Source organism: Mustela erminea, chromosome 6, assembly GCF_009829155.1.
Source record: "Mustela erminea isolate mMusErm1 chromosome 6, mMusErm1.Pri, whole genome shotgun sequence".
Lineage (NCBI taxonomy): Eukaryota > Metazoa > Chordata > Mammalia > Carnivora > Mustelidae > Mustela > Mustela erminea.
The window spans coordinates 37,532,360-37,554,873 of record NC_045619.1 but is presented as its reverse complement, the minus strand read 5'-3'; the positions used below and the strand labels follow the sequence as shown (position 1 = coordinate 37,554,873).

General features: G+C 34.9%; 1 protein-coding gene across 15 annotated transcripts in view; it reads right to left on the bottom strand.

Moving 5' to 3' along the window:
* The window catches only part of PPFIA2 (PTPRF interacting protein alpha 2), a 482,999-nt gene that overhangs the window by 12,798 nt on the left and 447,687 nt on the right, over window positions 1-22,514 (bottom strand). For 10 of the 15 annotated variants that reach the window (XM_032346888.1, XM_032346893.1, XM_032346892.1 and 7 more), the window contains 6 exons: window positions 21,005-21,086; window positions 17,084-17,284; window positions 9,693-9,755; window positions 8,192-8,221; window positions 6,451-6,644; window positions 1,944-2,041 (listed from right to left, as the gene is read on the bottom strand). In XM_032346888.1, coding sequence (XP_032202779.1) covers window positions 1,944-2,041; window positions 6,451-6,644; window positions 8,192-8,221; window positions 9,693-9,755; window positions 17,084-17,284; window positions 21,005-21,086 — 668 coding nt within the window. The remainder of the gene's footprint in view (window positions 1-1,943; window positions 2,042-6,450; window positions 6,645-8,191; window positions 8,222-9,692; window positions 9,756-17,083; window positions 17,285-21,004; window positions 21,087-22,514) is intronic. The other 5 variants (XM_032346890.1, XM_032346891.1, XM_032346896.1 and 2 more) reach the window with 1 other exon arrangement.

The following is a 22,514-nucleotide window of genomic DNA, read 5'->3' as shown; positions in this document are numbered from 1 at the left end:
TGTCATTGGATCAGTTACAGGAAACAGTGGCTATTTACGATCTCACTCACAGCCTCCTATCATATGGAACTCTGTGTGTACAATCCTAGTGAATCACAGCAGTTTTTCTCAGGGCTACGCTATAACCAGTAGCTGCCAAAAACTAAAACAATATTTGGTATAGGGCCAAATGGGTAATTTCTCCTTCTCTTTTACATCTACCTATATATGAAACATCCCATGTGGTGAGACCAAGCATAATAAAATCTAATTGGAAAAAATACTTAAGAAAGAAAACTAGAAAGTGGTTTCCTATGGGTAAAATCTATTTGTGTGCTAAAACATCTTTTGTTAGGTCAAACATAGACTTCTTTCTAAGGTCTTTCTGTGATCAATTCATTCCCAAATTTCAATTCAACTGAATGACAAAGTACTGAAAACAATTTGCAATTTCCTGGGGCCCCAAAATAAAGTGAAATCAAACAGCTCAATTTTGATAATGGAAAAACACTTTCTTGCTCCTAAGTAATGAGTCAAATGAACTGTTACAAGAAATCCATTGTGTGTCTATCTATTCTCCAATGAACCATATATAGAAAAATATATTAACCAATCACCTTCACGTGCATTCAAGCCCATTCTACTAGAATTAATGTGCTGTCCCAAAACTGCCAAAGATAAAAGTAATTTCTGACACTGTTTATCACAAATGAAAATGATAGAAGTCTAAGATAATCCTAAAGAATGAAGCAGCACTAAACTTGGATAGGAAGGAAAGGGTAAGGTAACATGCAGCACATACTATTTTCATATTTAAAGTGAACCCCCCAAAAAAGTGAGCCCCAAAGAAAGTGAGGATGAAAACTGACTCATGCCTAACTATGAACAGTTAATGTACAAACACTTCTTGAATTTGATGAAATGCTCCCACATATCAACCCTTGGTGAAGAGTAAATGGGAACATTGCTTGTATCCAAAATCTTCAACAAAAAATTTGGTGATATTTCCCTTAATGAGAAATTTTTTCCTTTGAAAAAGTATAAATGGACCTAAGTGGACTGCTGACTTTTACTGAAAAAGACCCAGAGATACCTATAACCAACAATGAAATTTTCTTTCAACAACAGTAATAAAAGTAAAGTGGTGCCTAATAAATATAGGATCTAAAATGTTCTTTTAAACAATTCTTTCCCCTGTATATTAAGGTACTTCTCAACATTTAGAGGATTAATATTAAATATAATACTTTTATAATCTGTAATATGGAGTGTCTTTTCTTATTCAAATCAAACCTTTTTGTACACACAATAATTGCAGCAATTAGCAATGCTTCTAAATCATTTCTTTGACTTAACAATTATAGCTAAAATTATTAATGGATTAGTCTCATTTATAGAGGTAAAATCTCTGTGCAACTTCTATATAAAATTCCTGTATAATTTCTGTAACCATAGTACAAAAATAAAATTTCTAAGCACTGAAAGAAAATTCAAATGCTATAAACCAAAGGTGAACTGCTATAAATAAATTATATACCATATTTCTCTGAATCATATGAGAATGTTCTATTAAAACTTTGACAAAAATATCTACCTGAAGATATCTTTAGGACAAAGAGACTGTATAATTTATAAATAGGTTAAAAGGAGTACATCTCAATTTATTCATTTGTTCATGTTTCATTTGTTCATAAGGGGGTCAACGCAATTTTTAAAAAATTCAAGAATACATTCTAGATGGGATGGATATTCACCTTATAGAGTGATGCTATCTTTTTTATGTTTATGTTTAATGTTTCCTAAAAGGAACAAAAAAGAAATAATGATGACACTATTCTAACTAGTGACATAAATAATCATGCTATTTAGTGACCTTGTAACATATAGAGCATTTGGGGTTCATAAAAGTGAAAGCTAAAAATCCCAGAAAAAAAGGCATTTGATATGAAAGAAAGATATACTACCTTTGATTTCATGTTGGCTTGCTTCCCGTCTTCTTTCTAGTTCTTTTCTGTCATAATTCAACCTCTTTAAGCACATAATTCCATATTGTAAACTTGTTCTGTTATTTTTTTTTTAAAAAGAAGAAAACACATTGAATTTACTCAGCAGATAATAAATGTGCTTTGATTAAGCATAGTCAACACTATGTACTACTTCTGAGGGCAACGGAGTAACAAATTACATTGGTTATTAAATCCTTTAGTACTGGTGGGAAACAAACTACAGTTATTTTAAGCACATATGTTTCTAAAAAGTAAAAATATATTAATTTCAAAATAAGAAAACCATAGTCTTGAAAAGAACTGTGGATTATGTTGTCCATCCATGTCTTTTTCTTCCATCAAGCTATTTTGACATTATTTGTAGACAAATGAACACTTTACTCATTTGGAAAGAATTTAAAGCCACTATTATGATAAAAGGAAGAAATTTATAAGAAATGGGTACTTTCTTCTTAAACTGATGGGAAAAACATATAAACACATGAATAAGTTAAAGTTAGACAGGGAACCACATACCAAAATGAATAGCTAACCCCCTCAGTGCTACAGAATATGTGAAAGAAATGAGTCAGCAGATAATTAAATTCTGTGTGGAAAGGATATTGTGGAAGAGTAGAAAACTGATCAGATCCTTAAAGGTCAGGTAGCAGAAAAGGGGTTATTAAAGTAAATGCAGTGCCTGAACACAGGGTTGCCAATGAAATTTTAAATGTGTGGTGATAGTGAGACATACTGTACAGGGTTGGAAATCCATGCCAGAAAATAAGGAGGAATATGATTCCATATGGAGAATCGGGTAACATAATGGAAAGCCTGAATTCAGCCTAAGTGTGGAATACATCTAGGTGATAGAGAGCTGTCTGGATGGTTTTTGCAGCAAAAAGAATTGATCATAGTTTTTGTTTTTGTTTTTGGTTTTTTTTTTTTTTTTTTTTTTTTGGTTTTGGTTTTGGTGTAGGAAGATTAACCTGGCAGGAAAATCAGAGATGGGGAAAATAGGTAAACCTAAGGCTAGGGAAATCAATTAAGGGGTCAATGCTGTGAAAATAAAGGGCACAGAAAAGACAATTGCCATGAGCATACAAAGAAAATCCAGATACTAGAGATGTTCAGAGAGAAGAAAGAAGACATGGTGATATTAAATATAAAAGATGTGAAAGAGTACAATAGGAAAAAAGAATTTCTAGGCTTCAAGAGTAAAGAGCATTGTTATTAGTGATTTCTTGTTTAGAAATACACACAAATTTAGCCATACACACTGGCCAGCTTACACCCAAGCACTGGATGCATTTCTAAGCCTTCCATTTTAATAAGAACAATGCTGAGTTAAAATATTTCAGAATCAGAAGAAATGGGAAAAAAATCAAAGTGTTATGGGCTGTATTATGTTCCCTCAAATTCAAGTGTTCAAGACCTAATCCTCATTATTTCAGAATAAGACTATATTTGAAGATAGGGTTTTTAAAATGGTAAATCAATTAAAATATAGCCCTTAGGGTGGGTACTATTCCAGTCTCACTGGTAGGTGCCCTCATACGAACAGGAAATTTGGGAGTGCCTGATGGGTTCAGTCAGAAGAGTGTGTGACTCTTGATGTTGGGGTAGTGAGCTTGAGCCCCATGTTTGGTGTAGAGCTTTCTTTAAATGATTAAATACTTTTTTTAAAAAAAATAAGAGGAAATTTGGACATGCAGAGAAACTGGGAAAGTACACACTCAGAGGAAAGATCGTGTAAAGACACAAGAAGAAGTCAGCCATCTGCAAGCCAAGAAGAAATCAATCATACTGACACCTTCATCTTGAACTTCTTGACTCCAGAACTGTGATCAAATCAATTTCTGCTATTTAAGCCACACAGTCAGTGGTATTTTGTTATGGCAGCCCCAACAAATTAATGTAGTGGAAAAACAGATAACACTGATGTAATAACAGCCACAGACATCAGGTAGCTTGAGGTTAAACCAATGGTTCTTGGCTCATTTCTGTCAAGTGTTTATCAGTAATATAAAATTGTACTATAAGGAGGATATATATTATTACATCAATGTCTACTATATGGAAAACTGGGCCATAACGACAGTGGGATGCTCTATGCAGTCAGTTCTACCTGCTTTAGGTCAGAACTAAGCATAGCATAAAGATGAAGCTCGTGTATTTCCCTGAACCAAGAGAACCCCACTGTTTCTGTAATTTTTATTTAAAAAAAAAAAAAAACCTTGATCAATGTAATAATCATTTTTACTATAATGTAAAACAAAAGTCAATCAGTGAAGAATGGGAAACAGCTGCAAATATGTCATCAAAGATTCTAATATTTGAAAATCTACTATAACCACATAAAATTTGAGTTCAAGGACAGGGAACTCACTGCCTAATAATGTGTATATGATAGGGTAATTGGGAGTCCTACAAAGCTGTTCTTTCTATTGAACAGAAATCATTCACCCTACTATCTACAATTATTTGAACTAGAAAAGCACATGTTCAACAGAGCAAATATTATTCTTCCATCATGTAATAATATCAAAACAGGAAAACTAAAGTCTTTCCTTATCCAAGCTAAATATCTTTAATTTATTCAACTTTTCAGGGTGCCTAGGTGGCTCAGTCAGTTGGGTGTCTGACTCTCAGTTTCTGCTAGGGTCTCAGGGTCATAATCTCGGGATCATGTCTCAGGGTTGTGGGACTGAGCCCCACACTGGGAGTCAAGCCTGCTTAAGATTCTCTCTCCATCTCCCTCTGCCTTCCTCCTAGCTTGCATGAGGATTCACTTGCTCTCTCTCCCTCTCGTTCTCTCAAAATAAAAAAAACAAGTTAAATTAAATATATTTTAAAAAATTAATTTAACTTTTCCACTGGACTCTTAGCACTTTATCAATAACAATTTAATGCCTATATATTAATACAGTTTCTTATTGTCATCTCATCATATGGTAGAACTTCACTGAGTCTGACAATAAACACAGTCTAAATATGTCCTGTAAGCCATTAACCAAACCTGAGATTTTTATTCTAAATATGTCCTGTAAGCCATTAACCCAAACTGAGATTTTTGTGCCAAGTATAAATCATAACTTTTTCACTTGATCTACTTCTAAATCATGGATTCCCATCCAACATTTTAATGGTTTCTAAAAACCACATCACACTTATCTCTACTAAATTTAATCCAACAGTATCAACAACTGTATTAAGATTCAAAACATCTCCATAAGTTTAATTGAAGAGCTCCAATTATTATCTCTTTATCCTAATTTTATGTCATCAACGTATCTGATTTTTTATACCATTTTCATTTTAGTCGCTAATTAAATGTTGGACAGGATGTGAACAAATAGGGGTTTGCAAACCAAAATCATCTAGATTTATATTTATTAATTTATCATAATAAAAAACTACTTATGAAACCATAAAACAAACTCAACTATAGAGAACAAACTGAGGTTGATGGAGAGAGTTGGGTGGGGGAAGGGTTAAATGGGTGATGGTATTAAGGAGGGCACTTTTTGTGATGGACACCCATGTTGTATGCAAGTGATGAACCATAAATTCTCCTGAAATTAGTAATACGCTGTATGTTAACTAACTAGAATTGAAATAAAAACTTGAGGGGCATCTGGGTGACTCAGTCTTTTGGCTCAGGTCATAATCGAAAGGTCCTGTGATTAAGCCCCCACACTGGGCTCCCTGCTCAACAAGGAGTTTGCTTTTCCTTCTCCCTCTGCTCCTCCCCCCTGCTCGGTGTGCTCTCTCTCTCTCAAACAAATAAATAAATCTTTAAAAAATAAATAAATAAAAACTTGAAGTGAACAAAAAAGAATCATAATCCAATTGACAATTTCTCACATAACCTACAAAGATATTAGCATGACACTTATGACATGGTATTATAACAAGCTTCTTCTTCCCCCCAGATGGTAAACAACTTGAAAAAAGAGGTTACATCTTATTCATGGGTCCTTACGGCTGTCTCACAACTCATTCAGTGTTTTTTTCTGAAAATTAATGCACAAATAAAAACATTAAAAGATTTATATGAAAACAAAGAAACAGCTTCTTCAGAGAATTCCTTCTCAAATTTTTTCTGATATATACCCAAATTATATAATTTACAACTATATGTATATTTATAGAGTTGAAACTGACTTAATTTTATCCTTAATAAATAATTTCCTAATATAAAAACATACATAGATACAAATCACAAATATGGAATTTCCAAAAGATACAGAAAAAAAGTTATATTGCGTTGTGTACATGTGTGGTTCCATCAACTTTGAGCTCATAATATGTACACACCTCTGTATTAGATAGTCACTGCAATTTGCTGCATGAAAATATGTGCCAAGTATATGCACAGAGATGTTTTGAATAGCATAATTCTCTATTTCTTAGACATCTTTTTGTTCTAGTAATATATACGTTATTTACTGTTTCATTTTAATTACTGTTTGAAAAAACCTACCGATGGAAGCTATCCACCATTTTTAAATGGACGCGAAGATCTTTTTTTGTTAGGTGATCTAACATTCTTGCATCTACCAAGCATTCCATAAAATAACTTCTGTATTGAGGTAACCCCAGGCTGGGAAGCCATTCATTTCCAATCCACTCGTGGTTCATATCTCCATAAGCCAGAGTCTGTAGAAAAACCGGACACTAGAATTGTTTTATAGCAGTCAAGTTTCTTAGCCAATAAAATGAGATGGTAATAGGAGGATATTGCATATTCTTATAACTGACATTTAATTAATATGCTATATGGGAAAAAAGCAGAAATAAGACCTAGCCTTTAAGTATTTGACTTAATTGGACAAAATGGAACTCTGGGTACATGGATCATGGCACCTGCTTACAGAAAATGATTGTGTTTGTTTTGTATTCTCAGAAGAAATTACATTCTATACAAATATACATTTTTAAATTAAAAAATAGAATTAATGGCACAATATAAACACTAAGCTTAAAGATTCTTTGTATAGTTAAATTTATTTAATTTAATTGATTTTTATCTATCAGCTAATACCCCACCATTTCCTTCTCTTGCTGTGGTATAATGGCAAATCTCAAGGTGAAAATAGAAACTTTGGTAAACAAATAGAGAGAGGAGCAACAAGGGTAAGAGATTGCATGCAGTGTGGACACTGTTGCTATCTAGTGAAGCATGCAGACAGGGTCCATAAAAGTCATTGGAAAGAATCAGTCTCTTTTAGATATACAGACTCTGTACTTAAGAAATAGGGTATCATCAAAAAACAAAGACAAATACTCTAGTTATTTAATGTAACAATATGAGTGAACTCATCTAACCATTGTTCATGGCAGCCGAAGTGAAAACCAAGTCAACCATCGCCTCTAGACCAATTATTAAAAAGGACTATCACTACCTACTAATTTTACAGCATCTTTTATTCAGTTCTTTAAGTTACAACCAAGTCACACTTGTAATTATAACATGTATTTCTAATGGAAGTCTCAGGGGCTCCCCTTCTTTTGTGTGTTCTTAAAAAGGATGAAATTCTTACCAAAATCAAACCCAAATACCACCCTAATTTAATGCATGTTTAAATATAGGTCCTAGTAATAACTACCAAATTTTCCTCATTAGTCAAAGGTTTGAATCAGATGCACGATCACACGCATTAATTCTTTTGGTTGCATGTCATGTGGAAATGCTGAAAAATGTACAGCTTCCTTGCAAACACACATGCTTGTTCAAAGTACAGATTCCTGTCTCATATAGTAATCTCAGTTAATGGAAGGGGCTTTGGACCTGCAGGCTCAGTGTGGACACACACCCTTCGACCCCAGACTGCCCACACTTTCCATTATACTTTAAAGCATAAGTTTCATAAGGTTTTTTTTTTTTTTTAACACCCCCTTTTATATCCAACTTGAATGATTCCTGATTAAATATATTCAGGGGCAATTTCAGAGAAATTTAAGTTACAGTTCATTCTTTTGAAGAAGAAAGAAAATTTCCCTTTCAAAGTGGCCAGATATGAAATGATATTCATTTTCTTTGCAAAATATGGAGATTTAAAATGACATATAGAGTATTAAACATAGCATATTCAAATATACATATAAGCCTAACTAACCTAAGCTAAGTGAAGATTTATAATATTATGACATACTACAGTTTCTTACTTTATATCCTCATAGCATACTAAATGATATTGTTTTAGAGCATATGAATTTCCTACCTGGGCCCAGCTTCCTTCCTCAGATTCTTTCTGTGTTAGCAGCAGGGAATGATTAATAAAGCAGATAAATATAAATTAATCTCAAATGAAGACAGTAAAAATTATTCTAGCGGAAGCAAAACTGTTTGTTATTGAAAATGTTATGACTTAACTAGATAAATATACTGATCCTTATTCAAACCCACAGTAATCAACTTAGCAGTTCAATGGCAACCACATAGCTTCTAGTTAATTCCAATTAAACATACACACATATGACATATGGACTTTTCATGGTACATTTGATCTGGTCATCCCAAACTTTTTTTTAATTCTTAAAAGTATGTTATTTTCCAAATGTCAATGTAAAAAAAAAAACCTACAATAAAAATTCCTGATTATATACATACAAGTATACAACACATGTAAATGTATACACACACACATATACACACACACACAATGAAATAAAATCTAACAAAGTAAATTAATGAAGTACACAAAGTAACTGTTTCCCTCTAACAAAGCTTTGTAGTGATCAAATAGATTTCAGCAACAGTCAACAACAAACAAAAGTAAACAAGAGTAAAGCCCAACAAACTGAACTAGAAATATAGTTAGAAAATGACACTGACCTTTTTATCCTTCATAAACTAATCAATTTTTCACATACAGATACAACCAAAAGAACATTAAAAGCAGCTGCTAAGAATAAAATGTATGACATACTCAGCTTTGTTATTTTAAATGAAAAATGACTATATGTAATATTATATTTTTAAAAGCTGACAGTTATAATCAAAGTCACTAAAAATTTCTTTAAGCCTGTGCTTCGAGTATCAAATGAACAGAATTTTCTGGAGGGGTGGAGTTTTAAGTTCTGTATTGGTAAAGTACAAGAAATTAAATGGTTATATTTAAAATGAGTCTTCGGGGCACCTGGGTGGATCAGCCGGTTAAGCATCTGACTCGATTTTAGCTCAGGTCACTATCTCAGGGTTGTGTGAGATTGAGGCCCACACTGGGTGGTCAGTGAGGAGTCTGTTTGGGATTCTCTCTCCCTCTCCTCTTCTCTCTCCCTCTACCCCTCCCCTCTTTCCCTCTCTCAAATAAATAAATAAATCTTTTTAAAAAAAGGAGTGTTCAATCTGAACTTTTCTATTACATGTTTAATTGGGTTTGAGAACATGCATTGCCTGTGAACACGCCCAATACTAAGAGATATCAGTTACTAAAAATTCCCAGTGTTGCAAAATGGATAAATAAGCATTATAAAATCCTTGATTATTGCCTGCATATTACTAACTCTTCCGATATTAACCACATTATGATCATCTAGCCCTGCTTCATTTACATTGTCCAAGCACAGTAAAATGAAACCTTAATGAAAAATGTTAGTTTTTCATGCATTTCATTATGTAAACATACCCATTACTCTGATCTGTCATACACACAATAGCTCTCTCATCCCAATAACAGTCAAAGGAATTTTCTTCATGTTTAACAAAGCCGTAAGACTAACCGTTTTTGCTGGAGCGGCCAGATTTTCCATTTCTTCATGGGTCACCCAAACGTTGCCTGAAGGCTAGGGAGGAGGCCCGGCGGGGGAGCAATGGGGTCCACGGCAGGGAAGCAGTGGTAAAGAAGAAAGGCAGCAGAACTGTAAGTTACCAGTCCCATGGCAACGGGACAGTGCTCCTGCTTCTACAACATGCACAGGAGAGACAGCATTGCTGGTCTGCTCACAGCTTCCTTTTTCTTCTACTTAAAAAGATTAAATAGAAAGAGGGATGCTGTGAAGCTCCTGTGGGATAGATTTACAATGATGCTCCTGTGATTATTAATCAGGAAAAAGGACACACCAAGATTTGCATTTCAAAGGTAGGTAGCTAATGGATCCATTTATTTGTTTGTTTTTGTAATCATAAAGAACTGATTAAATTTGATCTGTAGAGGAATGTATTTACTTTTCTTCAGAACACAAAGGCACAGGTACTTTGTTGTGCAATTACCAGTATGTCATTCACAAAAGTTTTGATTCTTCCTTGTCCTTGAAAAGAGAAAATTGGTGGTCAGTACAAAGCGGAAGAAAGCATTATCATCACCTGTCTGGAAACTAGTATCAGCTTTTCCCACACGATTTCTCCCTTCTGTAATTCCTTAAGTATGCTGTTTTCCTATATTCTTGGAAAGGAAAAGGAAGTGAAATGCTATTTTTAATTTAAAGACTATTTTCTTCAACCTTACTAAATGTTGTCAGAAATTACAAAACCTAGGATTCCCAATTTCTCAGCAGTGCCCTATACCATTATAGAGAAGAACATGATGTAAAAGGAAATTTTCCTTTTTGCAGACATTATTCTTTATAAAGTCTCATTTGCTTTCTAAATAAAATAACCCATGATATTTGCTCTATACTGAATAATGCACAATTTCTAAACCAAAATCCAGTTAGTAACATACAGATGTGACATATTGTTGATGGGAATGGTTACTGGAACCACTTATTAAATTTCACCGTTTCACTGGGAAATCCTTATGAACATTCCAAGGATGTCCAAGTACGTCCATCCTATAGTTACAATGGAATTTATATCCTATGCATTGCGTATTACTTGTTTTGGAAGGGGTCTAAAATCGGAAGTAGCAAAATTGATGCCCCAACAAAAGCCTTCACTGTAACTCTCTCTGGCCTCTTCTACCAACACATTGTACTGTTTGAATTTTCCTCCTATTATAAATTATGTAATTGAGTATAATTTGAAAAATAACAACATATAAACTAAATTGATGAGTATAATTCAATATAAGATAAATCTCATTTATAAGAGAATTATATATATATGAGTAATGCATAATATATAACATATATATATATCTGTAGTTCCATAACAAAGGGAAGTTATGCCCCAAATTGTCATAGAGCATACTTAAGAAAAATCCCAGAGGACAGCCATCATATTTGTAAAATTTATATGTGCAAAATTCTCATTTTCCATTTTCCATTTTGAGGTTTAGGGTATATCTGAATTTTTCCCTACAAGGTAAAACTATGTGCACCTAGAAACTATTTTGAATACTGGAGTCACCTATGTTATTAAGAGACCCTCCCCTCTACACCCAACTTTTGGAAATGGTGCTCAATATAAACAGACAGAGGCATATGGATGTATGAATCATTAAATTACAGAATAAATTGCTTTTATTAACTTTGTGAAGAGGGTACTATACTAAAAAGAACTTAACACTCATGTGTCACATACCCTTTATACCCAGTGACCACAGTGGTCCACCCGAATGGCTGTGCTGTTTGTTCAAAGTGAGTTGCTGGAATGATTATCTGAAATTCACTTTAGCCAGTCTCATTTTATAATGATTTCTGTAGCTTCTATGTTAATTGTGAATCCAAATAATTAATTCCTCCCTCCGTCTATAGGAAACTTGACCAGTATTACCTCATACTGGAATTTGTACATGTATAATCCCCTCCAGAGTTTATCTTAAAGTCTATATTGGTCGGTCTATCATGAAATTTTGGAACGGGCAAGATGCTGGAAGCCAGGGTTTTATTTGTAGCTTTACGTGCAAAATAACATATACCGAGGGCAATACCGAAAGCCATACTCTAAAGTATGGCTGGCAAACTTTCCCAAGTTGTGTGTTGTTCTCTTCTGATCTGTGGTTTTACCTGTGAGGAGCACTGTCTGTTCCAGAATCTTGTAAAGTAACTCCTAAAATAGCTTTGGCACAACCCAATGGTTTAGGCATTGTCAAGGTTTCAACAAGTTGATTTTATAAGCAAGCCCATGCACGGTAAGTCAATTATTCAGATTTCTTTCTCCTCATCACCTGCTAAAGGTTTGGAACTTTCACCTGGGTAAGTCATAAAGGGGTGCTGTAGAGCACAAGCATTTCAGTGAAGAGAGTATCTTAGAGAATAGGTAGAGGGCCTTCATGGCTATGCAAATGCAAGGTCAGCAACTGACAGTGCTTGCCTCCCTCAATTTTGTATTTGACCTGCTTTGATTGCCTCATCTTAGTCCCATCAGAGAAGAATATGTAGATAGTATTATCAAATGAGAACTAGGAGGAAAATTCCTAAAGGATGTTTGGATTAAAGCACTTGCCTAATTAAATCATTCAGGAGAGAGTTACAGCATAAAAATAAATATTAAAATTAGCTTAACATATAACTCATGAAAATTAATTATGGGAAAATAATTACTTCTCCTGCTGGCAGAAATAGAAAATAAGTAAAGCAGCAAGATCTCAGGATAATCCTAAACCTTATCTACCTGGAAGTCATTTCTGTTACTTCCTAGATCATTTTGCAGTAATATTCTACTTGGTAATTGAGTTGCAAAGTAAATAAACTTGACATTTACTTTTCACATTCGAATGGCCCAGATCCACATTTCTCCCCATCTGATTTTATGTTTCTCAATATAAGAAAAGAAATATTTCCATTATATGAAGACTAGCATTTGCACAATTGCTCCTCACTTTATTATGAGGTTACTAATAATGAAAAGGGGAACGAAAGAACTGGAAGAATGCCGTAAAAGAGAAGAAAACAGGTCAATGCAGGAAGCAGCAGGGTGTACTAAATCATAGCATATACTCTGGGGCAAACCACAAGGCGTTGTGACCTTAGGCAAGTCACTTAACCTCTCTGTACAGCAGTTTTTTCCCGTCTATACAAGAGATGAAAAAAAAAAAAAAGTACCTATCTCATAGTGTTGTTGTTGTGGGGTTTAAGTGAGTGATAACACGTAAAGCACTTCCAACAGCGCCTGACACTTAGGTGTCCACTGATGTTGGATATCATCACAATTTCATTAGAAATTTACTACAATTTCTTTAGAAATTTTATTAAGCAATCTCCACTCCAGTAAATCTTTCGTTTCATAAACGCTCTTTGTTTCCCATGTATATTGTGCTGACTGATGTCTATTTTATGCCTTACATTTCTGCTCGAATTTGCTGAATTCTGTGTTCCCAAACCCATTTTTTTCTACTGCACTGCTTTTTTAATTAGGCAGTTTAAATAAATATAACATAAAGTAAAAATAAAAGTTTCATTCATATTAATTCTGAGTTGAATTATTTGGAAAGACAGATATTGGCAAATCTTATAGCACGTTATCAGTGAGATACAACTTCTTCAAAGTCTGGGGAAAAGATTGTAAATGTCCAGGAGGATCCTGCACTCAAATAGCTTGTTCAATATCTCAAAATTATCACTTTAAAAGGAAATTCAAACTAGAAAAATTGAAGATGTTTTATGGATGAAGTTCTAAGAGATAATGTAGAACTTCAGGCATTGGAATTGTACTCAAAGAAAAGTCCTAAGTGTTTCATCTAAATTTGCAAGTGCCTGAGCATTTACATATTTTTATTGAAGATAAAATATTTAAAGCATGTACTTATTCTCTATGACATCCCTCTTTAACCAAATATTTCAATGAACTGGTATTTCTATCCCGATTCTATTAGGTAAGAGACTTTCCACAACAGCAGCAGCTCAGAAAAAATGAACAGAAAGCTGCAAAATTAGGGCTGACCCAAGAAAGTAATAAATGTAAATATTAGATTTTCTTTTGGGTGGTCTGGCCCATTTCATGCAGACAGGAAAGGAGGCAGAATCAGATAGAAGTTCCATTCAGTTAAAAAAAAAAAAAAAGTCTAAGTAAATAACTTTGTCTTCTTCTCTTGAAAATTTGAGGAAATAAGCAAAATACACCTGACTGAGGAACCCAAACTCAAACCTGAACACAAAGAAACACATGTATGTTCTGAAATAATTACACTGTTCTGGGAGAAATGATAACATCCCCAAACTGGGCTCTGCATCCAGCATGGAGCCTGTTTAAGATTTTCTTTCTCCCTCTCTTTCCATCCCTAACCCCCACTAAAAAGAAAAATAAAATAAATAAATAAAATAAAATGTGAATCCTAATATATAATCTTAGGTGATAACTTTAAGATGTTTTTGTCTTCACTTTATGTAGTGGATTCATTACTAAAAATTTATAAGCAAAGCAAATCATATTTAAAATGTATTAGATATGAGTAAATATTTCCATCGTGGAGTAAAAGGAAGAAAAAGTATTCAGTAGATCATTTTTAAAACAAATAGATATAGGGGCGCCTGGGTGGCTCAGTGGGTTAAGCCGCTGCCTTCGGCTCTGGTCATGATCTCAGGGTCCTGGGATCGAGTCCCGCATCGGGCTCTCTGCTCAGTGGGGAGCCTGTTTCCCTCTCTCTCTCTCTCTCTGCCTGCCTTTCCATCTGCTTGTGATTTCTCTCTGTCAAATAAATAAATAAAATCTAAAAAAAAAAAAACAACAAATAGATACAACTTATTTTTTATGTAACTTGTATCAATATTTGGTAAAGGGTATATATCCTCTCTGAATAAAGAATTTTTACACATTAGTAAAAAGAGGAATATTCCTGTATCCTTTAGAAAAATGGAAAAAATTACCAATAGGTAATTCATTTAAATACTAAACCAATATGCATATGAAAAAGTGTTAACTTATATATAAAAGGGCTTTTGACCTAAACAAATCTTACAAATAAAAGATACAGTTTGTGTGTAAAAAAATAAATAAATAAAAATAAAAAAATAAAAATATAAATTTAAGCAAGGTAACAATATTAACAAAATGATGAGGAAAGGTTACACAATACAGTCTGGCCATTAAGATTCAAAGTAATAAGCCTATAAATGCCCTATACATATATGTTGCTATGGAAACAGTTTATGCAACAGTATAACTATGTGTGTACCCACTATGGTATTGTGAATACAATGAAAATTGTTAAATAAGCAAAATGTCCAATATTAGGGATTTGGTTAAATACATTATGGTATTTCCATGAAGGAATTATGCAGCAATTAAACATGATACTATAACTGTATATTAATAATATGAGGAAAATGTTCATGCTATACTAAGTTTAAAAAATACACAAAATAATAAATGATGCAAAATAATTTATCTTTATAAAAAGATAAAGGAAACAGACTGAAAAGGTGTCTTATCCAAAAGGTAATATTAAAATTAATAATTTTTAATAATTAATAATAGATTAACTTTGAACTGTTAATTCCTTTTTTATTCATTAATTTATTTCTTTTATTTTTTATTAATTATTTTTATTAACATATACTGTATTATTTGCCCTAGGGGTACAGGTCTGTGAGTCGTCAGGCTTACATACTTCACAGCACTCATCATATCACAAACCCTTCCCAATGTCCATAACCCAAATACCCTCTCCACCACCACCCCCAGCAACCCTCAGACCGTTTTGTGAGATTCAGAGTGTCTTATGGTTTTTCTCTCTCCCGATCCCATCTTGTTTCTGTTAAATTTTTTTTGAAGCCTTATTCAACCAGAAATGGTTTCCCCTTCTTTGGAACTTCACAACTCTTTGCTTCTACCTAACATTAAGAAATTAAACTATCTCATCTCCTAGTGTTGAGCAAGTCTTACTTTCCTTACACAGTTGTCATCACTGAAGTCAAGGCCATACAGATTTCATAGCCTCTGTAACAGCTGATAGAGTGACTTGCACAATCACCATTCTTAAGATGAATGTTTATTGATTATTCTCTACAATTTGCCTGGCAGTGAATTAAGGCCTGGGGACCACGGAAAACTGATAATATTCTTGATTGGCTAGAGTGGAGGATAAATTAAGAGAAATTTTTAATTAGTTCTTATAAGTATATGGAGTGGTAATGAAGAAGGGAAGTAAACCAGATCTGAGTTTGGTTTACAACATCTATTTTAATGGCCTACTCAGCTTTTATGTCAAACATATTCTGTATTATTTCTTAGCTTAAGTAATACGTCAGCTATAGTATGCAACATTATAGACATTTAAAAATAATGTTATACATAAGGTTTGTTAAATTATATCTTTTTTATACACCTTACTTAGAAAGAAGTTAAAATGGAATTACACAAGAAAGATAAAACCTTTTTCAGTTTGACCTGGTATTTCTGGCATTAGAATCTGGTATACTGGGAAGGAAAGTAAAGACAGATACAATAAGCATGAAGCCAATTCTTTCAGACTGTTGAAGGTCACAGAGAAAAAGCTATACTCAAGTTTAGTTTTATGTCTGAAAACTGCAATAAAGTAATACCACTTTTCTATCTTTTATGCACATCTCAAATTTACCTCATTCTTCCATAGTTTGTTATTCTGCAATAAGATATGGGGCCAGAGAAATTCAGTTAACATCAGAAATCATATGCTTTACCAGCAAAAGGTATTATATAATTCAGCAACGGACTAAAGAAAGAATGAATATTATTTGGAGTTGTTCTGAGTACATGAGTTTGTCATCTGGCAGGTATTTTCTTTTAGACATTTTGTTCTTTTCTAGCGTTAGGGTAGGGACAAGATTATGAGAAGAATAGGGATTTACACAGGAGAAGCAAAGAGAATTTGAAGGAAGGTCTTCCACTTGGTATTTATAAAATACCAAATATCTGCATAGTTGCATAATTATGAAAACTGTGTAAGAAGAAGTGAGTTTGGCATTGCATCTTCAGAAAGCACTAATGCCAACATCTCATCTCCTGTTTTAAAGAGAGCATCTTAAAAAAGAGTGAACTTGGGATCCTGTTGCCTGGGAGAAAAACCCAGACTTCAGTTAGAAACTAGCTCAAACATCTATCTTGGTCGCAGCCTTCCAGTCTGATCAGAATCACAGCTCCTCACTTGGAAACCTATTAAAAGTAGCAGCAAGGTTAATGAAGAGCAAGCTAACTCTCTCCAGAATAATTCATGCTGACATTGAAATGTGTGCTGCCACAGTTGGGCTCTGTGGACTTACAATGGCTGCTTTTTGCCCAGCGTTGGGAGAGGGAGGGGCAGAAACTGACTCACAGTTCGGGATGTCGGAGGAGCTGAAGGACTTGTTAGGGAAACCATCTCTTGGATTGCTAGTCGCAGCTTTAAGCGATGCAGGGGATTGCTGATACCGATTTCTCTCTGGATCTCAGTGTCTGATAAAGCAGACATGATGGCACCACTTTTCACGTTGGCTCGGCAGGCCGCGACGTACCAAGCAGGCATTCCCAACCAGAGCTGTTGGATAGGGAAATAAATACACACACAGATTATACTGACAGTTAATAGTGTCTCTTATGTGCTAGGCACTGTTCTAAGTACCTTACACATATGAACTCTTTTACTGCCCAAACCCCACAAGATAGATGCTATTATTACTTTCCCCAGATGACACAGAGGCATAAAGGCATTAAGCAATTTATTACAAAATATCAGCTAGGCAGGGATGGAAATAAAGATTTGAAATTGAATCTCTATGGTGTGCAATCTAACAACTAATTTATATTATTAGGTTGAACATAATAGCTGCATATCACCAAATCCATCCCTGCCCCCTTGGATTTAAGGACAAGAACAGCTACAAGCTGCATTTGGTAAAGGCTCTCTCGACTTTTTTAACGCGTGAATTCAATTTATCAATCTCCTTTGGAATTCTGAGGGCAAAGGAGTTCTGTCGCAGAAAGAGACAGCTTTACCACCTCCAGTCATGTGATTTTGATGCAAGCATGTACTGTAGTTAAGCCCCATTTCTCACATACCTACCTAGAGCATGCGATAGTTGTGTGAATTTAAGTTGATGTTCTGCATGAACAAAATTTTGGAGGATAAAATGATGTGCTAAAGGAGGAGACTAAAGTTATAAGCATCTGGAAAACTTTAAATAAAGAAAGTAAGAAAATGAATAATGCATTAGAAATTAGGGATTCCAATTTTTCAACTTTGCTATGATGCTCTAGAAAGACAACGGAATCAGTGCACAGTGTCTGCACACATCTTAAGTGATGAGTGAACGCCAACTCACATGGGTCGTGGTGTAGCATTTGAATTACACACATTTGAAAAAGGAATACTCTCTCCAATTTCCCTTCCTCCCATCATGAACTGTGAATAAGAAGCAGGGCACATGCAAGTGAGCAGTTTAAATCTTGGTCTTTAAACATCCAAAACAGTGATTTTTTTTTTTTTTTTGCACTGTTTTATTTGTTGATATGAACAGACTTAGCAAACGGAGAGAGAACACGAGTGAGAATAGTGAGAGTAAGAGAAAGAAGAAAAGCTATAAATCAGCAAAAGTCAATGCCTAAATCTCTGGACCAGAAGGCTAGGCTCTAATTGCTTCTGTGGCACTGGTGAACTTCTCTAAACCTTGGCCTTATGTTCTTCATTTGTAAAACAGAGATTCAGCTCTATTACTTCTAGCTGTGGTAAGGCAGCTTCTAAGCTGAGTCCCAGGGAGTTCCTCTTGATATTTCTGCTTTTGTGTAATCCTCTGCCTTTGAGTTTGGACTGAAATCAGTATCTTATTTCTCATGAAGAGACTACTGTGAAAGTGATGGGATGCCACTTTCCAGATTAGATTACAAAAAGAGGGTAGCTTCATTCTTGCCTCATTCTCTGCCTCCCTCCTCTCAGCGCCCTCTAGCTCTGGCCGAATTCGGCTGTCATGTTGTGCACAGCCCTGTGGAGATACCCACGGGGTGGCAGGGAGATGATGTTTCCAACCAGTCACTGGCAAGGAACTGAATTACAACTGTGAAAACCAGAGTCAACTTGGAAGTGGATTCTCTCCACATCAAGCCTTGAGATGCCTGCTAATCTGGCTGACCCCTTGGTTGCAGCCTTGTGAGAGACCTTGATTAAAAACCCAAGCTAAGTCATGTCTAGATTCCTGACCCACAGAAGCCATGAAGAAAAGAAATGTTACATTTGGGGATATTTTGCTACATGGTAATAGATAACTAACCTAGATATCCTTTCATTTAAAAAAACTATGTCGTATGAGGACACTACTTGTCTCTATAGGGGAGACAAACAAACCAAAAGCCAAATCTTTGAGTCAGTGTGGCCTGGACTGTGACTTAAGATAAAAGACAAGACAGAGGGGAACCTAAATATAGCACATGACTGAAAAGGTCATACTATCTTCTAACAGGTGAGGTATAAGGTTTTGACCTCACCTTGACAGACACCATTAGATATGATGGAAAATGGGAGGTGACTTCTTAGTTCACAGACTCAAGTTGTTCAAAATAAATAAACATCTGAATATACCTTCACTGAACCCTAATGGTTTTTCACCCCTCCCCTTTTTAAAGATATTTAGATTTCTACACTGAATAATATTACCCAAAGGACTGCCCATCCATTGTTTTCAGTATCATCCCTAATTAGACTTTCAAAAAGTTTCTGGTGTGGATAAATGGTGTGTGAAGCATCAGACTTAAGTCTGCACATCATTCCTACCAGGCTGTGCACGCGTGGAGGCGCTAAAGGAGGTGAAACTTAAGGGCTCTCCATCACTGGCTCACCCCTCTCATTCATCTTGTTTATTCCATTTTGTAATTTGAGTCACTTTAGGAAGCACATTACAAGCAATTTCTGTGTGCTCAGGATAGGTTTAATTAGCACAAAACCTCACCGCCTGTCATTTCCCAGCTCCTTAATGTCGGTAAGGCTTTTTTCATTTTTATCGAAGGGTTTGTTCATCACTTGCCAATGTAGCAGCTAACCCTCTGTCAAAGTGTGGCTCATTTTAATGGAGTGACACTGAACAAAAAAACTGCTCTCAATTTTGAAGTGTGCTTTCTTAAGCATGTTGATTTATAATTGATTTTTAAAGTATCGTAATTTTAAAAGCACATTTGGAAGCAGCAGCTCTGAAAAATCCCTTGACATAAGAGAATAAAATAAAGCAAGACACAGGCTTCTTTCACTCAGTCCGAGAAAAAAATGCAAAGTACGTCTTAATCTATATAAGACTAGTTTTTAAACTAAACTGGGTTTTAATTTTTCCTCATTGATTAATTTGTTAGCTTTGGATATGATAGGATAATGAAAGTCAGGGATTTTATCATCTCTAACCACTTAAAACACTTAAAACACTTACAACAATGGGTTCCTGGAGCCTCTGCCAGGCAAGAAAAGCCTATTTTCTTCTTTGCCCTGATCCTGGCATCTCTTGGCACCTGTCAGCAGCCCACGTTAGATAACTGAATGGAACAGGCTGTGAACACTACTACTATGTGGGATGAAGGGGTCTTTTGTGGTCAAATGTGTGTTTCCTTCATTGTCCCAGTCTGCTTCTGCTGCCCCCCACTCTGCTCAGGTGTTGTTTTTATTTTTCCCAGCCCCAGTGTTCTGTAGAAAGTGCTGAATGTAGATCTCGTTTTATTGTAACACTCACTTTAGACCCAGAGGGGAACAAGGGGACACATTATTCTCTTGCTTTATTCCAAACAGCTAAACCTAGCTGGCCTCTAGGCTATGGAGAATTAGGTTCTGGAATTAATTTACAAGCAAAGGAATGGTTGGTTCTCCACACAATCAGGTGACAGTGATCTCTTGGGTAACACAAAAGTGTTGTATACAGAGATGGCTCTTCTCTGTAACCTGCGGATGAGGAAGAACTCTGGACTGATGGATGGGGACAGATGTTTTCTTGCAACAACAGATACATGGCTTAATAGCTGTCTTCTCTTTCTCTGAACATGAAGATGGTGAGATTTAGAGAAACTTCTTTTTATCACACGGGGCTTCCTTCTGCCCCAATCACAGGAATGTATCAGAGTTAAGATCAAAACAATGCCCACAACTTCCTGGATAAAGCAAATAGCTCTTTTATAAGCTACTCCAGGCTCCTGGAAAGCTGTGACTTCTAGAACCCATCCTTATCTGTATCTAGAAAAAGTATCAAACTGAAAAGATGAATTTAAGAGCTTTCTGGTTTCATTCTCTTACCTCGAGCCATGCAACCACTGTGGGCCCATCCCACTGAGCAAAAGGTAATCCCTTCCTCCGAGCTTCTTCCAGAAGTTCATGCCTGAAGTACACAGCAAAGATTATTAATTAGGTAGCATGGAAAAAGACAGTAGCGATTATGTTTAATGACAGTATTTTTTAAAAACCAATAATCTTTTACACGCTTTTTCTGAGATAATGCAGAATAACAGAATTCTTCCTTCCTTTTAGTAATACATGGAAATCACCAAATGATATTATGAGTGAAACACTGACATCTAAAAATAATTTCTTCCAACATTTATTCCCAATATTCAAACATTAAGTTGTTAATGGACTGAGAAGCTGAATTCTTTTATCAGCAAATAGCTTATCTCTTTAACAAGAAAATGGCCCATATATGTATATTCAAGCATACATCATGGGATCTAAATGAGGCTTCTTCCATCTGCCTTGCTCACTTCTCTTTACAATTTCAATGATAGAGAAAATGTCTGTATAGAGGCAGTAGGTAAATTTGGTTGTTTAGTCCCATTCAAGACATGTGCTTCATTTTAGTATGCTTTTCAGGTCCAGGTAGCTATATTCAGAGTTTTTTGTTTGTTTGTTTTTTAATCTAGACTATGAAATTACCTCTCATTTAAAGAGAACTCAGAGGGAAATTAACTTCTATCACGAGAAAGCAATGTAAGGTGTGAAATTCAATACTACATTCCTTTTCATTTATAATCACTCCTGTTTTTAATGAAAGTGAAACACCCCAATGACAACAAATGGTTGCTTCTGATAGCAAAATGTTGTAAAGAGCCTTGACAAATGCATTATTAATCACTGTCTCTACTACTGAGCCTTATAACGGACATCCATTTGCAAAACCAATTTGAGTCGTTCATTATTGAAATAGCAAATGTGTGCTGAAACTCAAACTGATATTTACCTGACCAGGACTATATTGAAAATATATTCTCTGTTCCTTAGTATGCTTTTTGATCTTACACACAAATGATAAAAATGTAGTGTATAATTTGCTCTTTTGAATGTGTCTCTTTCATGCTTAGGAATCCATCAATAATATCATATATGAACTCCAAAATGAAACATTTGATTACTTCCTACCATCAAACAAACAATTGCTTATTAAAATATGTTAAGATACAGTTGACTCTTGGACAACATGGGGTGAGGGGCACCAACCCCCTGCACAGTAAAAAATCTGCATTGCACTTTTGACTCTCCAAAAACTTAACTGCTAATAGCCTACTGTTGACTGGATGCCTTACTGATAACATAAAACAGTGAAATAACACATATTATGAATGTTGTATATATTTTATACTGTATTCTTATGGTAAACATAGAGAAAAATGTTATTAAGAAAATCATAGGGAAGAGGAAATACATTGTAATTCTGCAGTGTATTTATCAACAAAAATTCTCAGATAAGTGGGCCTGAGCAGTTCAAACCCGTGGTGTTCAAGGTCAACTGTACATAACTGAAAATGCTTTTCAG